This window comes from Mizuhopecten yessoensis, unplaced genomic scaffold (genome assembly GCF_002113885.1).
Source record: "Mizuhopecten yessoensis strain PY_sf001 unplaced genomic scaffold, ASM211388v2 scaffold10403, whole genome shotgun sequence".
Classification (NCBI taxonomy): Eukaryota; Metazoa; Mollusca; class Bivalvia; order Pectinida; family Pectinidae; genus Mizuhopecten; species Mizuhopecten yessoensis.
Window position 1 is genome coordinate 172,396 of NW_018408529.1, and position 21,465 is coordinate 193,860.

Consider the following 21,465-nt stretch of genomic DNA (forward strand, 5'->3'; position numbering starts at 1 on the left):
TAAACACACTCCACTAATGTCGGATTATTAACATTCAGGGGAATCAAATAGGCAAGACGAATAGTCATTATCATGATACAGGAATTTTGTTGCACTGTTGATTTCATTGCACAAGAGATACCAGATAATGTCATGATCAATACTGAGTGTACTAAATACTGGTTAATGTAATGATCCATATTGAGTGAACTAGAAACAAGACAATATCATGAGCAATGCAGAGTGTAGTAAATGCTAGATAATGTCAATACTGAGTGTACTACTTATATTTGATAATGTCACGATCATGTGAGTGTACTAAATACTAGACAAGAGGCCCAGAGGGCCTGTATCGCTCACCTGAATATTTAAGCAGTCATAGCAAAATATTCTCATTAAATATTATATTGCACTACAAATATTTCCCTCGCAAACTTTGTCGGCTCCATCTGTTGAAACTACTAGCCAAATATTGTTATAAGATTCTATGCTTTTTTATTCTTCTTCAGAAGTTGCTTGACATATTTTTCCCTGTGACCTTGTAAGTAGGTCAATGTCATTTTCCTTCTAAAATTGGTTAGCTCTATTTCAAAAAGCTACCAGCCAAATCTAATGAATTCGTTCCTTATAGTTCTTTAATCCTTTAAAATGTTGTTGACCTCTGTGACCTCTAAAGTCGGTTGATCGCTGTGACCCTGAAAGTAAGTCAAAGTCATTTTCATTTGTAAACTTAAACCTGCTCAATTTAATGAAGTTACCAGCCAAATATTAAGATTCTTTACCTTTACGTTCTTTGGAAGAAGTCGTTCAAAGAGAAACATATTTGACCCCTTGAAAGTAGGTCAAGGTCATTTTCATTCTCAAACTTTGTTTGGCTCTATCCCAGGAAGCCACCAGCCAAATATTAAAATTTTATGCCTTTCAGTTCTTCTTCAGAAGTTGTTTTAAGCGTTGGCATATCTGACTCCTGTGACCTTGAAAGTAAGTCAATGTCTATTTCATTCTCAAACTTTGTTGGTCTCTATCCCAGGAAGCCACCAGCCAAATATAAAGATTCTCTACCGTTCAGTTCTTCAGAAGAAGTCGTTTGAAGTGTTTGACACATTTGACCTTTGTGACCTTGAACGTAGGTCAAGGTCATTTTCATTCTCAAACTTTGTTGGGCTCTACCCCAGGAAGCCATCAGCGAAATAGGAAGATTCTTTACCTTTTAGTTCTTTAGAAGAAGTCGTTTTTAGCATTCAACATATTTGACCGCTGTGACCTTGAAAGTAGGTCAAGGTCTTTTTTGTTCTTTGTCGGATACCTACCAACAAAGCTTTCAGCCAAATATCATGACTCTAGGCCTGTCCTTTATTCAGAAGAAGTTGTTTAAATGAAAAGTTGACAGACGAGGATGGACGACAGACGCCGCACCATGACATAAGCTTTTGGGCAGGTGAGCTAATAATGTCAATACTGAGTGTAATTATTATATTAAATAATGTCACGATCAATGCTGAGTGTACTAAATACTGGATAATGTCAATACTGAGTGTACTAACTATGAGATAATGTCACGAGCAATGCAGAGTACTAAATACTAGATAATGTCAATACTGAGTGTACTAACTATTAGATAATGTCACGAGCAATGCAGAGTGTACTAAATACTAGATAATGTCAATACTGAGTGTACTAACTATATTAGATAATGTCACGACCAATGCTGAGCGTATTAAATACTGGATAATGTCAATACTGAATGTATTAGTACTGGATAATGTCAATACTGAGTGAACTATACACTGGATAATGTCAATACTGAGTGTCTTAGATACTGGATAATATCAATACTGAGTGTCTTAGTTCAGGATAATATCAATACTGAGTGTCTAAGTACTGGATAATGTCAATATTGAGTGTCTAAGTACTGGATAATATCAATACTGAGTGTCTTAGTACTGGATGATATCAATACTGAGTGTCTTAGTACTGGATAATGTCAATACTGAGTGTCTTAGTACTGGATAATATCAATACTGAGTGTCTTATTACTGGATAATGCCAATACTGAGTGTCTTATTACTGGATAATATCAACACTGAGTGTCTTAGTACTGGATAATATCAATACTGAGTGTCTTAGTACTGGATAATATCAACAATGAGCGTCTTAGTACTGGATAATGTCAATACTGAGTGTCTAAGTACTGGATAATGTCAATACTGAGTGTCTTAGTACTGGATAATATCAACACTGAGTGTATTAATACTTGATAATGTCAACACTGAGTGTATATTAGATACTAGATCATGTTAATGTTCAGTGTAGTTGACACTAAAAAATCTCTGGATAAACTTAATGCTGGTTAATTGGAACTGTATTAATTAATGAATAATATTAATATTACATAGGGGAATCAAACATTTCTAAAGCAAAATAAAATCATCACCAATATTTCCAATCAAAAGCTTAATGAGTCCTATAAAAACAGTACACATAATGACAATTCTATTGATGATAATGGCGGCATTACAAAGTAACAAAGCCCTGCCACCATATGATCAGAGTGAGTATGCATTACAGAGTAATATCCCTTCCCTCACCATCAGAGTGAGTATGCATTACAGAGTAATATCCCTTCCTTCACCATCAGGGTGAGTATACAATACAAACAGTCATTACTCTTCCAACACAAAATAGGTAAGTATACAAATACCAAATAATTACCCCTCCCTTGATCATCATTAGGGTGAGTATACATTACTCACAGACCAAACAATTACCCCTCCCTCACCATCAGGGTAAGTATGCCTAACAAATACCTAATAATTACCCCTCCCTCACCATCGGGATGAGTATGCCTAACAAATACCTAATAATTACCCCTCCCTCACCATCAGGGTGAGTAATGCCTAACAAATACCTAATAATTACCCCTCCCTCACCATCAGGGTGAGTAATGCCTAACAAATACCTAATAATTACCCCTCCCTCACCATCAGGGTGAATATACTTTACACAAGGTGACAAACCTGTGAGTTACGTCCCCTTTTATAAACTACTGCCCCAATCCTACATTGTCTGTATATGCATATGTTTTTTACAAATGGTCTAATATGAGTTGGAAGTCTTTTGTTTTCAGAACTAGAATTAACCTGGTTAACACAATAAATGGGTTTGAATTTACTGTGTATCTGATCAATTATGTCACTCCCATTAACTTACAATTTACAGTGAATATACCGGGGAATTTAAATGGTAACACAAACAACTTCGAGCCCGGAATTAAAGAGTACCTTGACATGTGTAAGTTATGCATTATGTTTTGCAATCCCTCCAATATATACAAGAACTCTACTTGTCAGGAAATCTGACATTGGGATGAAAGAAATATTCTGTTTTTTAAAGATTGTGACTGCTTTGAGCCAAAATTCGGCCTTTGTTATAACTAAGGTTGCTTACAAGTAGCATGTACCCGAAATACTGTGTAATATTTCCCCCAAAATATTGACACAAGAAGGCAAGAGAAAGGTGCCAAGGCTACACTTAGAAGGCATACAACACCTGGCATTAAGCTCTCAACCTACTTCACTACACTGTTGCTTATCAAAGAAGTCATCAAAAAGATTTGTATCTTCAGACTGAAATATAAAATAGCAAACACAAAAGATAATGCACTAAAAGATTAAACAACACTCAATATCATTAAGTGGTATTAAAGGATTTACAGGCAAATGAAATCAAACCAAACAGGCGAAGCTAAAGTCACACCAGACCTCATAGGTATGGAGAGTGGATGGTAGCTATTGAACACCTCCCTATGTAATACAAAGACCTTACAGGTATGGAGACTGGATGATAGCTATTAAACACCTCCCTATGTAAATACAAAGACCTTACAGGTACGGAGACTGGATGGTAGCTATTAAACCCCTCCCTATGTAATACAAAGACCTTACAGGTACGGAGACTGGATGGTAGCTATTAAACGCCTCCCTATGTAATACAAAGACCTTACAGGTATGGATACTGGATGGGAGCTATTAAACACCTCCCTATGTAATACAAAGACCTTACAGGTACAGAGACTGGATGGTAGCTATTAAACACATCCCTATGTAATACAAAGACCTTACAGGTATGGATACTGGATGGTAGCTATTAAACACCTCCCTATGTAATACAAAGACCTTACAGGTATGGAGACTGGATGGTAGCTATTAAACACCTCCCTATGTAATACAAAGACCTTACAGGTATGGAGACTGGATGATAGCTATTAAACACCTCCCTATGTAATACAAAGACCTTACAGGTATAGAGAGTGGATGATAGCTATTAAACACATCCCTATGTAATACAAAGACCTTACAGGTACGGAGACTGGATGGTAGCTATTAAACACCTCCCTATGTAATACAAAGACCTTACAGGTATGGAGACTGGATGGTAGCTATTAAACACCTCCCTATGTAATACAAAGACCTTACAGGTATGGAGACAGGATGGTAGCTATTAAACACATCCTTAGGTAATATGAAGACTTTATAGGTCCTGAGACTGGATTACTATAGATTGGACTGGATTGTAACTATCGATTTGACTGGATTGTCGATCGGACTGGATTGTAACTATAGATTGGACTGGATTGAAACTATCGATTGGACTGGATTGTAAGTATCGATTGGACTGGATTGTAACTATCGATTAGACTGGATTGTAACTATCGATTGGACTGAATTGTAACTATCGATTGGACTGGATTGTAACTATCAATTGGACTGGATTGTAACTATCGATTGGACTTACCCCACAGCTGACTCATCAATACCACCTGTGTTATTACCTAAAAAACTCAAATACAAGTAAGCAAGCACAAATCAAGGAAAGTGAATTAGATAATAAGTGAAAGCAAGATATAAGCTTCTGGCATTCAAACAGAAGGACTTGTACGTTGTCTCTGTAAAAGTATTACACCGTTTACCTGTTCTTATTGTGTGTTGGCTTCCCTGCCATTTACGTCATTTTTAATTTGCCTCAGAACAATCAATCAGTGTGTTAGAAACAACTTAAAAATGATTACTCTATAAAAATGGTTACCTTATATGCATAAATAATTAGCTTTTCCTCCCTATCATTTGAACCAAGACATATTGAAAACAACATCATTTTGTAGATTCCTAGACATAATGAAGATCGGAACAACAAGGTGAACACAGAGACAACAGGTAAGTACACTGGAATGCCAGAACCTAATGTGCAAAGCTGGAAAAAATGTTTTGTGATTAAATAACGTGCTTTATAGTTAATGAGGTGCACACAGGTAGGTAACTGAAAGTTCATAGAGATAGCTACAGATCTAGGAGTGAAGCAGTCAGTAAGCTTTAGGTCTATGTACCCGTACGTAGATAGCTACAGATCTAGGAGTGAAACAGTCAGTAAGCTTTAGGTCTATGTACCCGTACGTAGATAGCTACAGATCTAGGAGTGAAGCAGTCAGTAAGCTTTAGGTCTATGTACCTGTACGTAGATAGCTACAGATCTAGGAGTGAAGCAGTCAGTAAGCTTTAGGTCTATGTACCGTTAATACAGGTCTACGCGTGATGTCAATACACACCCAATACAAAACCATCATGCTCGGCCGTGATTTCTTGTTAGGATGCAGTTAGTAACAGCCAAGACAACCAACAACAGCAATTCTCATTTATTGTCATACTCACTCCAGTACTATTCCGCTTTTTCTTGGAATTTTTCCTAGAATTTCCACCCTTAAAACTGAACGAATCGTTCAAACAATTATCAAACACTGCAAAAGGATCGTCTTTTGAATCCAGACTTTTGTCGCTATTGTTATTTACATTTGGTTGACTAGACCTGAAAGGGTCATTGACATTTAAATCGTCTACACCGAGAGAACTGGGGAATCCATCAAATGGCGAAGAAGAAAACAAATCTTCAGCAAAAGGGTCCGCGTTGAGGAAGGGATCCTCAATCACAAACTTGTCCAACCTAGGAGCACTGTTTATCACATTGTCAGAACTTGTTGATCCAGTTCCGTCAGACTCTTTATCCACATTGTTTTTGGCAGTTTGAGATGGTTGTCCATTTGAATCTGTTGTGGAAATAGTTTTGTTTGGTGGTGGCAGTGGTGGGGAGTTGTTCATGCTGTTGACCTTTGGCCTTGGCCGCGGTCGTGGCACTGGAGTGTGTTTTAGATTTGACACTGAGTTACGAGGAGGCAGTCTGGGGGGAGAGTCAGGCAGTGAAAGCTTGGAGTTTGTAGAGGCTGCAGCTGGGCTGCCATTGGGACGGGGTGGGGGAGCAGGGGGAATAATTTGAGGCATGTCACTAGATGATGCTGTTGTAGGTAAAGGGGGTGGTGGTCCTTCAGGCGAAGGAAGATCAAAGTCATCATTTTCTGTAAAAGCCAAATTTTTAAATTTTGACTTAGAAGAATGTGGCACATTGTGGAAGGAATCTGGCATGGGCTGACTGGAACTGGCAGGCTGGATATAAGATGTATCAAAAGGATCAGATGTGTTTGTTTGGAAAGGGGAGGAAAAGTTTACCACTGCAGGGAGAGATGCATCGTCTACAGACCCAAAAGGGTCACTGTCACTTGCCTGTGGCCCCTTTGGCACTTGTTCAGTCCTGATCTGGTTGATACTTCTCTTTGGCTGTGAACTCAATTCGGCGAACAAGCCTTTAGGGCTAACACTTGCTTTATCCTTGGTCCCTAATCCACAGAGGTCGCCAAAGGCATCACCTGTACCAGGGCTGGTCTCTACAGAGGGTGCCTCCTCCACTGTCAACTTGACAGGGGCTAGCAGGGGCTCATCAAACAAAGCTCCACCTCCTGTGTTTCCATTGGGAAAGTTGGCAAACCCACCTGTAGGTGCTGCTGGAGCAAATGGATCCTCTCCAAATGGATTTATGGCAGGAGCGAGGCCAGCAGACGGCCTCTGGGGAACTGGTGGTGGTGCCGAGAACTATGACAAAACAAAACATGAATGAAGAGCATGAAACACAGTAACAGGATTGTGTTAACAGGGTGTTGGTTCTATGTAAATATCACATACCGGTAGTAAACATCAGGCTAACAGGATAGTGACTGTGTTTACAAGGGGTTAGTTCAATGTAGATATCACATAGTATAAGGGTGTTACCTTTATGCATGTATATAGATACATATTGAAATTATGTTTCAATTTGAATTTTAGAGATCTATCTTATTCTTCAGTTTTTTAGTTTAGAATTACAGAATTACCTGAGGTGCTCCAAATGGAGGGGGACCCCCAAATGGGTTTGGCATGCCTGGATGAGGGGTGCCTGCAGGCATAGGAGCTCCAGGAAAAGCTGCAGGTGGGATCCCAGGTGGAGCCCCAAATGCTGGTGACACTGATGTCCCAAAAGCTGGTGGTACTGGTGACACAGAGGTCCCAAATCCTCCAGCCATCTGTTGGTTCTGGGGAGGGAACCCTCCAGCCATCTGTGGGTTCTGGGGAGGGAACCCTCCAGCCATCTGTGGGTTTTGGGGAGGAAATCCTGCAGCCATCTGTGGGTTTTGGGGAGGAAATCCTGCAGCCATTTGTGGGTTTTGGGGGCCAAAAAGATTCATGATGTCGTCCTTGCCTTTGATGACTGGCTGTGTGCCGAACAGGTCAATATCTGCAAGATCAGACTGACCACCCTGACCACCCTGAGCGGACCCATTGGTGCTGGATCCAAAATCACTCTCAAACAAGGAATTGTCGGCAGACTTTTGATCAGCTTGAGGGGTGGAACTTGCTCCCCAAGGATCACTACCTGTACTCACTGCTGGTGAGGCAGCCGAGGGAGTACCTGCTGCCAGGGCATCGAAGTCCGTCTCAAACTTGTTCATCTGCTCAATACCCTGTCAACGAACAAACACAATGCTCAAACTTGTTCATCTGCTCAATACCCTGTCAACGAACAATCTAAATGCTCAAACTTGTTCATCTGCTCAATCCCCTGTCAACGAACAATCACTATGCTCAAACTTGTTCATCTGCTCAATACCCTGTAAACGAACAATCACAATGCTCAAACTTGTTCATCTGCTCAATTCCCTGTCAACGAACAATCACAATGCTCAAACTCGTTCATCTGCTCAATACCCTGTCAACGAACAATCTAAATGCTCAAACTTGTTCATCTGCTCAATACCCTGTCAACGAACAATCACAATGCTCAAACTTGTTCATCTGCTCAATACCCTGTCAACTAACAAACACAATGCTAAGACATTGGCATCTTATAACAGAGGCGAAGAATACTCCCTACAAAAATCCTTTCAACCACACTTACCTGTTCAATTGTCTCCAGCTCATTCTCCAGGTCCACTAAGTTGTTTCCAGACTTTTCTACCTTGACCTCACCATTGTTGGATGGCACCTGCAACAACAAAATATCTTGTAAACGATTCATTTATGTACACACCTGTCCAAGAACTAGTATTAAATATCTGCTCACGCACTCTGGCACCCTTGGAATATGTCATAGCAAAATTGATTGCTCTCGGGTAAAGAAACCTGATCAATCGCTGGGCTGATACCTGTTCTTTGAAGATTAAAAAGGAGCAACACCAGACTTTAAAGCCAGTCAATTTTACAGTCCATTACGTGGCCGCAAGATTCTTTTGATGTACATCAAAAGTTCACACTAGTCTTCTCGTCTTCATCTACAAGGTGGTATACTGAGCCTTCAATTTCCCTATGATACACTCCAGTGGTGCAGAGAGTGTAACTGAGTGTAACTGAGTGTAACCCCTGGAATATCGAGGATGTTGAAAAGTTAATTGTGACAATGTGTGGCTGCAGGATCTGGTCTCTGTAGCAGATGTCTGTTAATTATCTGTTGACAAAATCTGTTTTCACACCATAGGTTTTCCCTCTGCAAAGGATTGCTTGCATGGTACAACTTATTTGGTGATTGTGGTCCCCCCCCCCCCCTTTCAGTATACATCATACTTGCCAACTCTTCCTATTTTGAAGGGAGATTCACAGTTTTAGAACCCTAAAATTGAGCATTTTCAATAAGTGAATTCCCTAAACTATTCCTAATCCTATTATCTATAAGATACAATGATTTCATCGGAAAGAACGGCTCAAAAGATGCAATTTAGAAGTTTTTTTTCCCCTAGGGCGTACATACACATATTTAAGTTCTGAGCACTCAAAATCTCCCCCATGAAAATGTAATAAAATGGTAAGTATGATACATATATAAATTTTAAGTACTTTATACATGTTAAGTACTTTATACATGTAAATGTCTTAAGTATTACCAGTATATAATTTTTAGTAGGTGTTGGCAATTTTTTCTTACTTTAGTAGTTACTACCAATTAATGAAACAATTCTTTGAGTGAAAGTTGACAGCAATCAATGTGTCTCTATATGAATGACAGTAAAACACATGTACATGTTAAGATGTTAGTAAATACATAACAAATGTTTTACCAATACTGAAGCAAAGTACATGCAGCTCACTGCAAATAATACACAGAAGCAGACCACAGCAGTCCTCAGAGGACATGTATGGACCTACAGGACAGGATTGGAAAGCCCTACTGCCTTACAAATGGCCGCTGAATATACATGATATGATGTCACATTGACTGAATCACGTTTACAGGTAGTCTACTAGTAGCAGTTGGCAGTAACTAAGTACAGTCAAATTTATATAAAGCAACCAACTAAGGCAAAAAACAACAACATTTGCTTGATGTGTAGAGAATTAGACATGACTGACTAACTGACCAATCCCTTATTTCCCTTACTCTGGCGACTGGTCAGCACACATCCACACACAGGCATTGCTACTAAGTCTGCGACAAATGTTGTTAAATAGATCAGGGGAAGGAGTGAACAACATTCAAGTGGAAATATGAGAAGAGTAAACAAACGTTTGAGAGTTATTCAGCTAAACTGTCATTTTACTAAAAACAATTGTAGATCCCTGTAGACTTGTTAAATTGTACGTGTTAGTGATTTAATGGTTATTACTACTGGAGAACTACAATGTTATTTTTGTCTTGTGAAGGACAAACGTGTGTTCTTGTGAGCTGCCATTCATTGGTTGTCAAGAGCAGCATCCTCCCTATTGAAATTACACCATGATCTCTTAAAATCACTGTATATCCTTCCATCATCACCAAACACACACTTTTCAGGAAAATTGCAAGAGCCTGTAAGAATTGATTTCAGAAAAGATGTCCTCTTATGTGAAATTCTGTATAATTAACTTGAACTAAAGTTTTTGCTCATGTTCACAGTTTTTCATTGATCAATTCAGCGCTTCAAAGTTTATTGCACAGAATATTGAAACCAAGCTAACATTGTCAACTAATTCAGCTAGGCATATTAAGATATTCCTCCCCAGTAAATGGGCCGTGTTCGACAATGAGGCATCCTTTTCTTAACGGCAAATACACATTATTATGGAACTGGCTATAAATCAATAAAAAAAGGTTATAATCAGAAAAAGCAAACTAACAATACTAAGAAAGCATTAGTTGGCAATGACATTCAGAAGCAGAAGATAAAACACACACCAGGAACACAAACAGTGTTGATAACTTACGGCATAAATGTGTTCAGGACTATCCTCTATGGGTGCTCCACTGGTAGGCACCTGGTGGTCGCATGCATAACAGTGGTGGATTACTTATTTATACAAATAATGAATTTCATACCTACATTACAATCAATAGGTATTTGACATTTGTTTACATGCAGGCTTTTATTTCCCTATGCTACGAGTGATGACGAAACAGGAATGCTTTAATTATACAATATTTGTATAGTGCCCTTCATGTATCTTCTTTCAAGGGAATTACTCTAAGACACTTAGCACTTAATACAATTGGGAGAGCTTCACAGCACATTTTCTCAAGACAACTCCTGTAACACCTCGACATGTGAGGGTGCGTGTACCGGAGGTTGTATATATAGACATTTTTCTTCTTGATTGTCACCTACCTGGCTACATACATTAAGTCTTAAAATCAGGAGATTTTCACAGAAAACTGGGAGCTGTAAATTTTTACCTGAAGCTAAGACACACAATCAACGAAACTTCACATGTCTGGGGAAGGTATGATTTGTCAGAGGTAACAGTTTGCCAGTACATTCTGGCTAATAAACAAAACATCCTGTCTGATATCATAGGATATCATCAGTAAATCCGAGGTGACGTCGAACTGTACCTTTTACCTGTCAGATGCCCAGTCCCTACCCCAACAAACCCCACCCCACCCAGCCCCTTAACACAGGACCTACCTGGTAAACTGGCTCATCATCCGTAGAAGATTCTGTGGAAAGCTCTCCTCCAAGCTTGATAACTGTCAAAAAAGGTAAAAGAAATTTAAATAATGAAATTTTCTAAGGCCTCTTTAAACAAGACTTACTCTATATCATTATTAGCTTTACAGGTTTATATTATCTACATCTCTACAGTGTCTTTCCATTATCTACATCTCTACAGTGGCTTTCCATTATCTACATCTCTACAGTGGCTTTCCATTATCTACATATCTACAGTGGCTTTCCATTATTTCGCGTCTTTCCATTATCTACATCTCTACAGTGTCTTTCCGTCATCTACATCTCTACATTGTCTTTCTTTCCATTATCTACAACTCTACAGTGGCTTTCCATTATCTACATCTCTACAGTGTCTTTCCATTATCTACATCTCTACTGGACATTTTCTGGAGGGCACAGAAGCCAGGCACAAGGTGTTTTAGAGAGGGCACAGAAGTCAGGCACAATGTGTTTTAGAGAGGGCACAGAAGCAAGGCACAATGTGTTTTAGAGAGGGCACAGAAGCCAGGCACCATGTGTTTTAGAGAGGGCACAGATGCCAGGCACAACGTGTTTTAGAGAGGGCACAGAAGCCAGGCACAATTTGTTTTAGAGAGGGCACAGATGCCAGGCACAATGTGTTTTAGAGAGGGCACAGGAGCCAGGCACAATGTGTTTTAGAGAGGGCACAGAAGCCAGGCACAATTTGTTTTAGAGAGGGCAAAGAAACCAGGCACAATGTGTTTTAGAGAGGGCACAGAAGCCAGGCACAATTTGTTTTAGAGAGGGCACAGACGCCAGGCACAAGGTGTTTTAGAGAGGGCACAGAAGTCAGGCACAATGTGTTTTTGAGAGGGCACAGAAGCCATGCACAATGTATTTTAGAGAGGGCACAGAAGCAAGGCACAAGGTGTGTGAGTGTCAATATGTATTGCCAATTATTATCACCAAATTGCAGCATATATATATATATATATTGTGTCCCAGATGATTTGTGACGACAGCTTTAGTGTGTGTTGTAGAACATACTATAACACAGAAAGGTGTGTACATTTGGTAGGCACAAGAGTACATACCATTTGGGTTGTCAGGTGGTGGGGCATCGGCTTTAACCTGTCCCTCATCCTCAGCTTTTTGTTTTACCTCCTCCATTTCCTTTTTCTTCTTTTCGTAGACAACTTGGAACAGGTCTCTCAGTGTCAGCACCAGAGCTTCCGACTAACAATAAACTTGTTACATATAGCTAGTACATGTATGAAAAACACTGGAATTCCTTAGTATTTTGCCTGCAGTCGGACATTGACCCTTAACCCTTTCACCCCTATGTAACTTAAGTAGACTCTTCCATGCATTGATATGGATTATGGGCTACAGTGGCGAAAGGGGTAACATACATACAAAATATGTAGTAGCACCACTACTGTATTAAATTTACTGATATGAAAAAAGATCCTCAACCCTTTCGCCACTGTAGACCATAATGAAACCATCCATATCAATGCATGGTAGAGTCTACTTACGTTACATAGGGGTGAAAGGGTTAACATACATACAAAATATGTAGAAGAACCACTACTGTATTAAATTTACTAATATGAAAAAAGATCCTCAACCCTTTCGCCACTGTAGACCATAATGAAACCATCCATATCAATGCATGGTAGAGTCTACTTACGTTACATAGGGGTGAAAGGGTTAACATACACTGTATTAAATTTACTAATATGCAATTTTTGGCAATTTTAAGAAAATATCAGAAGCATCTTTGCTTTCATACTGACATTGCACAAAACATCCATAAAATAAATATTTTCAAATTTGAGCAACTTTCAATTAGATTACAATTACAAGATTTCATTTTAAATTTGTATGTTGCATTACAAAATGTGTGGATTGCTTTAAATGATGGGTGGATGTGATTAAGACATAATTTATTCTGTTCAATAGTTTAAACATACAGCTTTCTCAGTCTTGATTCCAAAGAATTTGTGAGTTCCATCTCCGACCCCGAAGATGTAACCAAAGGCGCGACTATCTGTGACATCCCTGGATATAAAGGAAATCTTGTGGACAGCATGTGTATAGTTCACTACCTGTAAATGGACAAAGGATCATCACTCACTCATTCACATCTTAGATCATTTCATTTTGGTCTCATTGGACAGTTGATAAATTTAAGAATAAATCAATTAATTTAAAACAATCCTAATATGATGTCATGCAATTGTTATGACAGGCGATTTCCCACATCTTTACCCAAGGGTAAGACAGTGATATCTTTCCCTGACTGGAAGTGTGGGGATATCTCTGTCTACTGGGGGAGAAAATAAGCTCTCTTACCCTGGACAGGTGTATCCGCACTTTTACCGGTGTGAGATTTCCTTGTCTCACCCTAGGGTTGATACGGGGGAATTCCCCTATTCATAACAATGGTATGATGTCACTTCAACAATACAATGACGTCACGTCAACAATCCATCAACGTCACGTCAACCCTGAATTTAGCATGTAACGCTATCATTACATTGTGTATATGATACACCTTGGGAGAACAGGGTAAGAGAAAAAGAATCATTCACCCACCCCATTGTGGGTAAGATAGGGGAGGGGAATCTCAACCCTCGGGGAAAGATTTTTAAGTTTGGCAACATAAGAATCTTCCCCCTCGGATTGAGATTCCCCTAAGGCCTATCTCACCCCCAAGGGGGCGAGAGATTCTATTACTCTATCAGACTCCAATTATTATGCATACGGCTGCACAAAACGTACAGGTAAGTGATAACAAGTCCTATAGGACTCTTGTCATACACACAACTATCTTTATTGGTGGTCATGAGAGTATGTGAGACATGCCCTAGATACAGGGTTGCAGGGATGAACTTTTTGACTGAGACTAACAGGTGGACAGAGTGCAGACTTAAAGCCCCCTTGGGTAGTACCAGTGAGGGACTTATAAGGCCCAGTAGACACACATACATCAGTCTTGAAGTCGATGAGTTTGATGCCCTCCTCAGACACGTTGACGATGATCCTCTGTTTGTGTTGCCCTGATGCCTTTACGGACAGCTTTAGTCTGTAGATTGTTTCCTGACACATTCTGTCACCCCGGGCGTCCGGTACATCATCCACGCCAATCAACTTGGCATTGAAGTTCACACCCTCACCTTGGAATCTGGTTGGGTCATTCTTGTCTGTAAAATAAGAAGAACACAAACTTACAAACACATTAGGTCGTAACTAGTGAGACAGGAAATGGAGACTAAACCGTTCTTTGCTGCTTACATGCCTTGTCGGCTATGAACATGAGCAAGACTTAACTTTCTGATTTACGTTGTTCCTAGTGAATTTTTGTTACCTTCAACTTCAGGCAGGGATATCCGACATGTTACCCTGTGGTATTCACAGGGTATTCTACAAGGAATTAGTATTGGTACCTTTACATGATATTTGGCAAAAAAATAAATATGTTGAGCTCTAAACAAATTAACAACCTGCATTAAAAAAAGGATTTTGCATTAAATGTATTGCGCTGATTATATGATACAGAATGTACATCATACAAAGATTTTCCTGACAGACTGTCGTTGTTTTGGGGCTGTGGAGTGGAGACATACCTTTCTTTTTTACTTGTTTCCTGACAGACTGTCGTTGTTTTGGGACTGTGGAGTGGAGACATACCTGTCTTTTTGACTTGTTTCCTGACAGACTGTTGTTGTTTTGGGACTGTAGACAGGAGACATACCTTTCTTTTTGACTTGTATCCTGACAGGCTGTTGTTGTTTTGGGGCGATGGAGAGGAGACATACCTTTCTTTTTGACTTGTTTTCTGACAGACTGTCGTTGTTTTGGGGCTGTGGAGTGGAGACATACCTTTCTTTTTGACTTGTTTCCTCACAGACTGTTGTTGTTTTGGGACTGTGGAGTGGCGACATACCTTTCTTTTTGACTTGTTTCCTGACAGACTGTCATTGTTTGGGGACTGTGGAGTGGAGACATACCTTTCTTTTTGACTTGTTTCCTGACAGGCTGTTGTTGTTTGGGGGCTGTGGAGGGCGTAGAAGATGTAGTACTGGTTGCGGTGCTGGAAGGAGAGGAGGGTTCACTCCCCACCTCTGAAGCGGGCTGGGCCTCAGCTACAGGCGCCATCGTACCCGTATCCATCTGTCTGCTTATTGATGATTATAGCTGTGTTGCTTTGCAGAGTCAAGTAGTTACTGGAAAGACAGGCAGGGGAAACATTTTCAGGTATCACATGAAATTGATATTAGAAAGTCCACTTTTTCTGAATTGCAGGTTTTTGTAACTTTGTACCCAAATTGGGACACATTTTAGATAAATATAAATGTCCTTTATACCATACTATCAGTTCCAAAAATGTTTGTTCATTTTTCATAAATAGATACTATCCACTTTTCATTTCTATTACAAGTTCAAATTTCCGGCGCCTGGTTCTATAAATAGAAAGCGAAATACAAATGTACTATCAGGGTTACGCAGGCCCTTGAACTGGGGTAACTGCACCCTGAAAGAGACACTTTGGTATTTTGGCTAATGGGATCAACAATCAATATCAGCAGAAAAGAAGACATATTTCAATTATTTTAGAGTCAAACCGGATTCTGATTGAAATTCTTCTCCGGGCTAGCATTAATTAGTTTTGATAAAATAGACTTTTGAAAATGGTATCCAAATAAATAGCGTCGCAAGGCACGTAAATCATTCAGGAAAGTTTTGTTTTGGTCATTACTCTTACCTTTAAATTGTCCATGTAACGATAATCGGCAGCCAATTAAGCTTATATATAGTTAAATTGTCATAAAAGTATTATCAAATGAAAACTGTATGGTACACAAAAGTACTTCATTTGCATTGAATGACAGTTTCTTGGGCCGTTTTCCCATACAAGTGTCCCGGTTTGGGTACAGTGACGGTAATACAAACCTTTGGCTTATCACTGGTAGTTACTGTACTGGCTTCTATCGTAGGTATTGTTTGTTTTCCTTTTATCATTATTTAGATGTGTATGTGTGGACAGATTATGATGAACACACAGACTTTGACATTGCCTAGATCTACGACACCTACAGACCTCATTTATCTAGGTAGGCAATCTACAGACCGTATTTATCTCAATGAATGTCAGTCATGCATTCCATTGATAACCAGATATATATGTAAAATCTATGAACTGGTAAATATTCCAATCACCTAGGTATCAAGTTGATCTAGTTAAATATAGTTTTGGATTGCTTATTTCACACCCGGAAAGTAGGTGTTAAATGGTACATCTAATTATATAGCCGATCATATATGAAGGTGTAGGTGATAAGTATTTCTATAGTTTATCATATGGATGTATATCTAGGGATATATGTAGAATCTATCTTTTTAGGAATGGAAAATATTTGGAGGTTATCATGTGACCATGTCCACATATTATTTTACTAAGCGTCATGTATCAACCGGAATCTTGAAGGGTTGAAGGTTGATACAGGGTAGGATATGGAAATGGTCATATTATGTATTGTAGTACTTTTATATCATATACTACATGTTGCAAATATTTCAGTACAACATCAAAAATATTAACACAAATCAAGTGTGCTTGAGGCGTTATTTTTCTGAATTGGGATATGTTTGGCAAATGAACAGCTAGCAGTATGGAATATGCAAAACAACCTGTATTACAAGTGACATGTAACGACATGTATATATATATATATATGACAAATATGTATATGTATTTTCAATAAACCTTTGCATATATAGGCATAAAGGATATGTAATACTATTATTAGGAGTGTGGATGATCTGGGGGGGGGGGGGGGGGGGGGGGGGGGGGGGGGGGGTACAAGTCTTGATTGATCCCATATTCTATATATATTCTCATGTGGAATTTCAAAATGGAGTTTTACGTAAAATAAAACGCTGTCAAGGCAGTCCTCCCAGCTACATATTATATACCTGATCCTAAAATTATGACATCATTAACCATTTTTAGCTTGATGTCACAGCTGAACCTTTGCCTTTAGTGGATAACTCTACCCAACACTCTTTGTGACGTCAAGTCTTACATGCGGGAAAGGTCTATCACACAAGCACAGATATGGGATAAAACAGTTAAAAATAGCCAGGCTGAGATAACTGTTACAATCAGGTCTAATCCAATGACTGATTTACATACACATATACAGAGTTTATCTACAGTATAACTTATACAGGCAATACAAGTACTTTGTAAATATCCACAATTGTAACATTTATATTGCAGTTTGTATCTATGGTTGAACTAATAATATTTTAGGTGATTTTAATTTTCGAAAGGGAATTCTTTTCCGCAGCTCATCCTTGAAACAAGACAGTATAATCCCGACAACATGGAAACTGGCAATTCACGACATATTAATAACCTGTTTATCCATTTGTCCGTTTGGTTACCAGGCAACAAGAACATTTAAGCATGACACCAACACAGCTTACTTTTGAACATGATAGCTACCCATTGAAAACATAAATACACGATGATAGATCTATTTATACAATCTCCTGATAGTGACTCAGCTCATTACCAAAATTGCAAAAAAAAAAATCCAAATGTTCATTCTACATTCTTGTTTGAATTTGAAGTTCCTGTTTGTTGGCGCCTCTACCACATATGCTGAGAGACTCCTCCATGTCTTCTGCATGACTGCTTTTTTTTTTTTTTTTTTTTTTTTTTTTTTTTTTTTTTTTAACTTTTCTGAATTTTTCAATTGTGACCTCATGCTGATGAACCCTCTCTTGATCAGATAAAGATTGTGATCTCTGTGTTGTAATTCTCAGGTAAAATCTTGTAAAGCTCAATCTAAATCTTGTCACACATCAATCTCCTATACACAAGCGTTAGAAAATTTAATTTCTATAGACATTCTTTGCACAATAGAAAGACCTTGTACCTGTTTTGTTGCTTTGGGGCACATTTCCATTTGCTTCAATGCTTTTTGATAAATAAGGGCACCGCACTGGATTCCAATAAATTTGAAGTCTTACAAAACATATATGAGTATATCCACACTAGTGTGTACATTGAGGGGTACCTTAATTAATAACAAATCCTCTGACAGTTCTGACTCATGAAGTCAAATTATACAGACCTTTAAAAAAGGTTTTAAGTACATATATTCCTTTGATTGCCTTATTACTGAACCGAGATAGAAATTGCATATTCATCCCTTGTGCTGACCACATACAAAATCTTATCTTAGACACATGAAATCTTATCCTTGGCATCATATCTTTGAGAACATGGTAGATATATCCTTGACATTATGACCATTTATCCTTGACAACATTGCATCTTTATCCTTGACAACACAAGTTTATCTTTGACAACATGAATTTATCTTTGACAATATGACCATGTATCCTTGACAACATGAGTTTATCCTTGACAACAGGGCATCTTTATCCTTGACAACATAGTTTATCCTTGACAACATGACCATGTATCCTTGACAACATTGCATCTTTATCCTTGACAACAGGGCAGCTTAATCCTTGACAACATGATTTTATCCTTGACAACATGAGTTTGTCTTTGACAACATTGCATCTTTATCCTTGACAACATGAGTTTATCTTTGACAACATGACCATGTATCCTTGACNGAGTTTATCCTTGACAACAGGGCATCTTTATCCTTGACAACATAGTTTATCCTTGACAATATGACCATGTATCCTTGACAACATTGCATCTTTATCCTTGACAACATTGCATCTTTATCCTTGACAACATGAGTTTATCTTTGACAACATGACCATGTATCCTTGACAACATTGCATCTTTATCCTCGACAACAGGGCATCTTTATCCTTGACAACATGAGTTTATCTTTGACAACATGATCCTGTATCCTTGATAACATAGCATCTTTATCCTTGACAACATGAGTTTATCCTTGACAACATGAGTTTATCCTTGACAACATGAGTTTATCCTTGAAAACAGGGCAGCTTTATCCTTGACAACATGAGTATAACAGTTTAATTTTTACCACATGAAACTTTTTCAAATGGCAGCTTGTCTATAACAAGACTCTTGAAGAGGCCCAGGGGCCTGAGTAACTCACCTGGTGTTTGTAAAACTGTGTTATATCAAATGTTGAAGTATTGATACATGTTTATCAAAAGATGCCAGCTAAAAACTGACATAAATTAAGCATTAAAGCTCTTCGAATATTTATCCCTATCCATATAAGCCTCAAATCCTATTTCAGCCTTTATTATATTCTAATATCTTGACTGACTATTAGACCTTTACCATGTATTCCTTAGTCCCCTTGACCCAAAGATGATTTTACCAGCAAATATATGACAGGCACATACCGAAACAGAAAAGAGAATATCAATTGTTTTAAGGAAAAGGAATCTACCGACAAGGAATGACCCAATACGATGTCACTTCCTATAACATTACCATTTCTATTAGACCATCTTTCCCTCTTATGGTAACTGTCTCTAAAAATTCCCCCCGAATTAACAAACACCCTGCTACAATCAGCCCCCCCCCCCCCTAATTAAATCTGTGCGTGTTGTAGATGTGTTGTAGTAGTTCCTGATAGCCTCGGATCAAGGTTTGTGCATACAGCCGAATTAGTTTGCCTGCGAGGCAACATAATGAACGGTGGTGACATAAATATTGTGTAGCTACTCCAGACTTTCCTTGTATACCAGTGTATAGGACTGACCTCGGTGAACTGACCCATGAAAGCAAGTCAGCACACCATAGTAGTAGTATACACTGACCCAATTATACACCAATACACAGACATCCCCTCACAGGCAAGCACCTGGCTCCTGTTGGGTGATATTTGAGACAGAGTTAAGTTCATTTCAATTGATGTAACGCTAGTCATTATAATGTTATGTTACATAACACACACTAAAACGGATCACAACAAATTTAAAATGATCTATCAACTATTTATAAAAAAAAAAAATATTACCAAATATTTTTGCAACAGTCCTTTATCAATTTCAAAACTTTTGAACCAATCTTGACCTTATAGAAAAAAAAGTCAATCGTCTCCAGTATAAATGATAATTGCATGAGCAAATTCAAGCATTTTTCAGAGATATGCATGGCTCTATTTCTAAGTACTTTTCAAGCACTGACCTCAATTCCAGCACTTACTCTGGTATGTACCGATATATAGGCACCATATGATAACATATATGACTGCCCCAGGCTGGTAAATTTTCTTCTCAAACTATTTGCTTGCCATCTATCTCACTAATACCATGAAATAATATAGGTGTTCATCAGCAAATGTCATAACTGCACTCAGTGTGGTTATCTCATAATCTGTAATAATGGTGTTGGTTTCAAAATTCGTAAGGTCTGTTCTGAACAATGAAAATATTAATCCACAAGGTGTGCTTTAATTTGCTGCTGTAATAACTTACCTGATAACAAAGTGATCCCTGGGGACTTTTATCACGCAATCTCCAACAGCTAACTACGTAATCTGGAATAAACAACACCTTACTTTAGCATTCATACAGATTATTGTAATGTATATTACCATGTAGTATGACTGTCACAATTAACCCTGATTAATCCGCTCTATGTCTTACAAATATGCTAATAAACTAAACAGACACAGAAACATCCTGAACAAAATTAATTCCCTCTTGTAATCAATGCAAATATATACAATTAAAGCTACTGAAAGTTGTCCAGTGCTGTAATCAAGCAATTGCTGGGACATCGTATGAAGACATTGGGACATCGTATGAAGACATTGGGACATCGTATGAAGACATTGGGATATCGTATGAAGACTTTGGGACATCGTATGAAGACATTGGGACATCGTATGAAGACATTGGGACATCGTATCATCGTATGAAGACATTGAGATAACAGAGATTTTGTACCTACTGCTGCGACGTCCACGAAAAACCTGGCTGTAACATTGTATCTGTGCTATCATTTAGCTCGCTCTTAGACCATGAAGACATGAAGACAGGTATTTGCATTATCAAGAATTTCAATTCTAAAGGACCATAAGATTAAATTTGAATCGAGGTAATTGCCTGGGCCATGAAAACCTGGATATATATATATATATCTTTCCAAGACATTAAAGGCAATGGAATGAAGGGTGATGGTTTTGTATAGGAAAATATCT

At 38.5% G+C, this 21,465-nt stretch overlaps 1 protein-coding gene across 15 annotated transcripts in view; it reads right to left on the minus strand.

Moving 5' to 3' along the window:
• The window catches only part of LOC110460451 (disabled homolog 1-like), a 33,851-nt gene that overhangs the window by 2,755 nt on the left and 9,631 nt on the right, over positions 1-21,465 (minus strand). For 12 of the 15 annotated variants that reach the window (XM_021513367.1, XM_021513366.1, XM_021513364.1 and 9 more), the window contains exons 2-11: positions 20,738-20,799; positions 15,289-15,504; positions 14,267-14,481; positions 13,249-13,383; positions 12,367-12,508; positions 11,267-11,328; positions 10,569-10,619; positions 8,293-8,379; positions 7,232-7,858; positions 5,685-6,953 (exon numbers count right to left, since the gene is read on the minus strand). In XM_021513367.1, coding sequence (XP_021369042.1) covers positions 5,685-6,953; positions 7,232-7,858; positions 8,293-8,379; positions 10,569-10,619; positions 11,267-11,328; positions 12,367-12,508; positions 13,249-13,383; positions 14,267-14,481; positions 15,289-15,451 — 2,751 coding nt within the window. In that variant the 5' untranslated portion in view covers positions 15,452-15,504; positions 20,738-20,799. The other 3 variants (XM_021513358.1, XM_021513357.1, XM_021513369.1) reach the window with 3 other exon arrangements.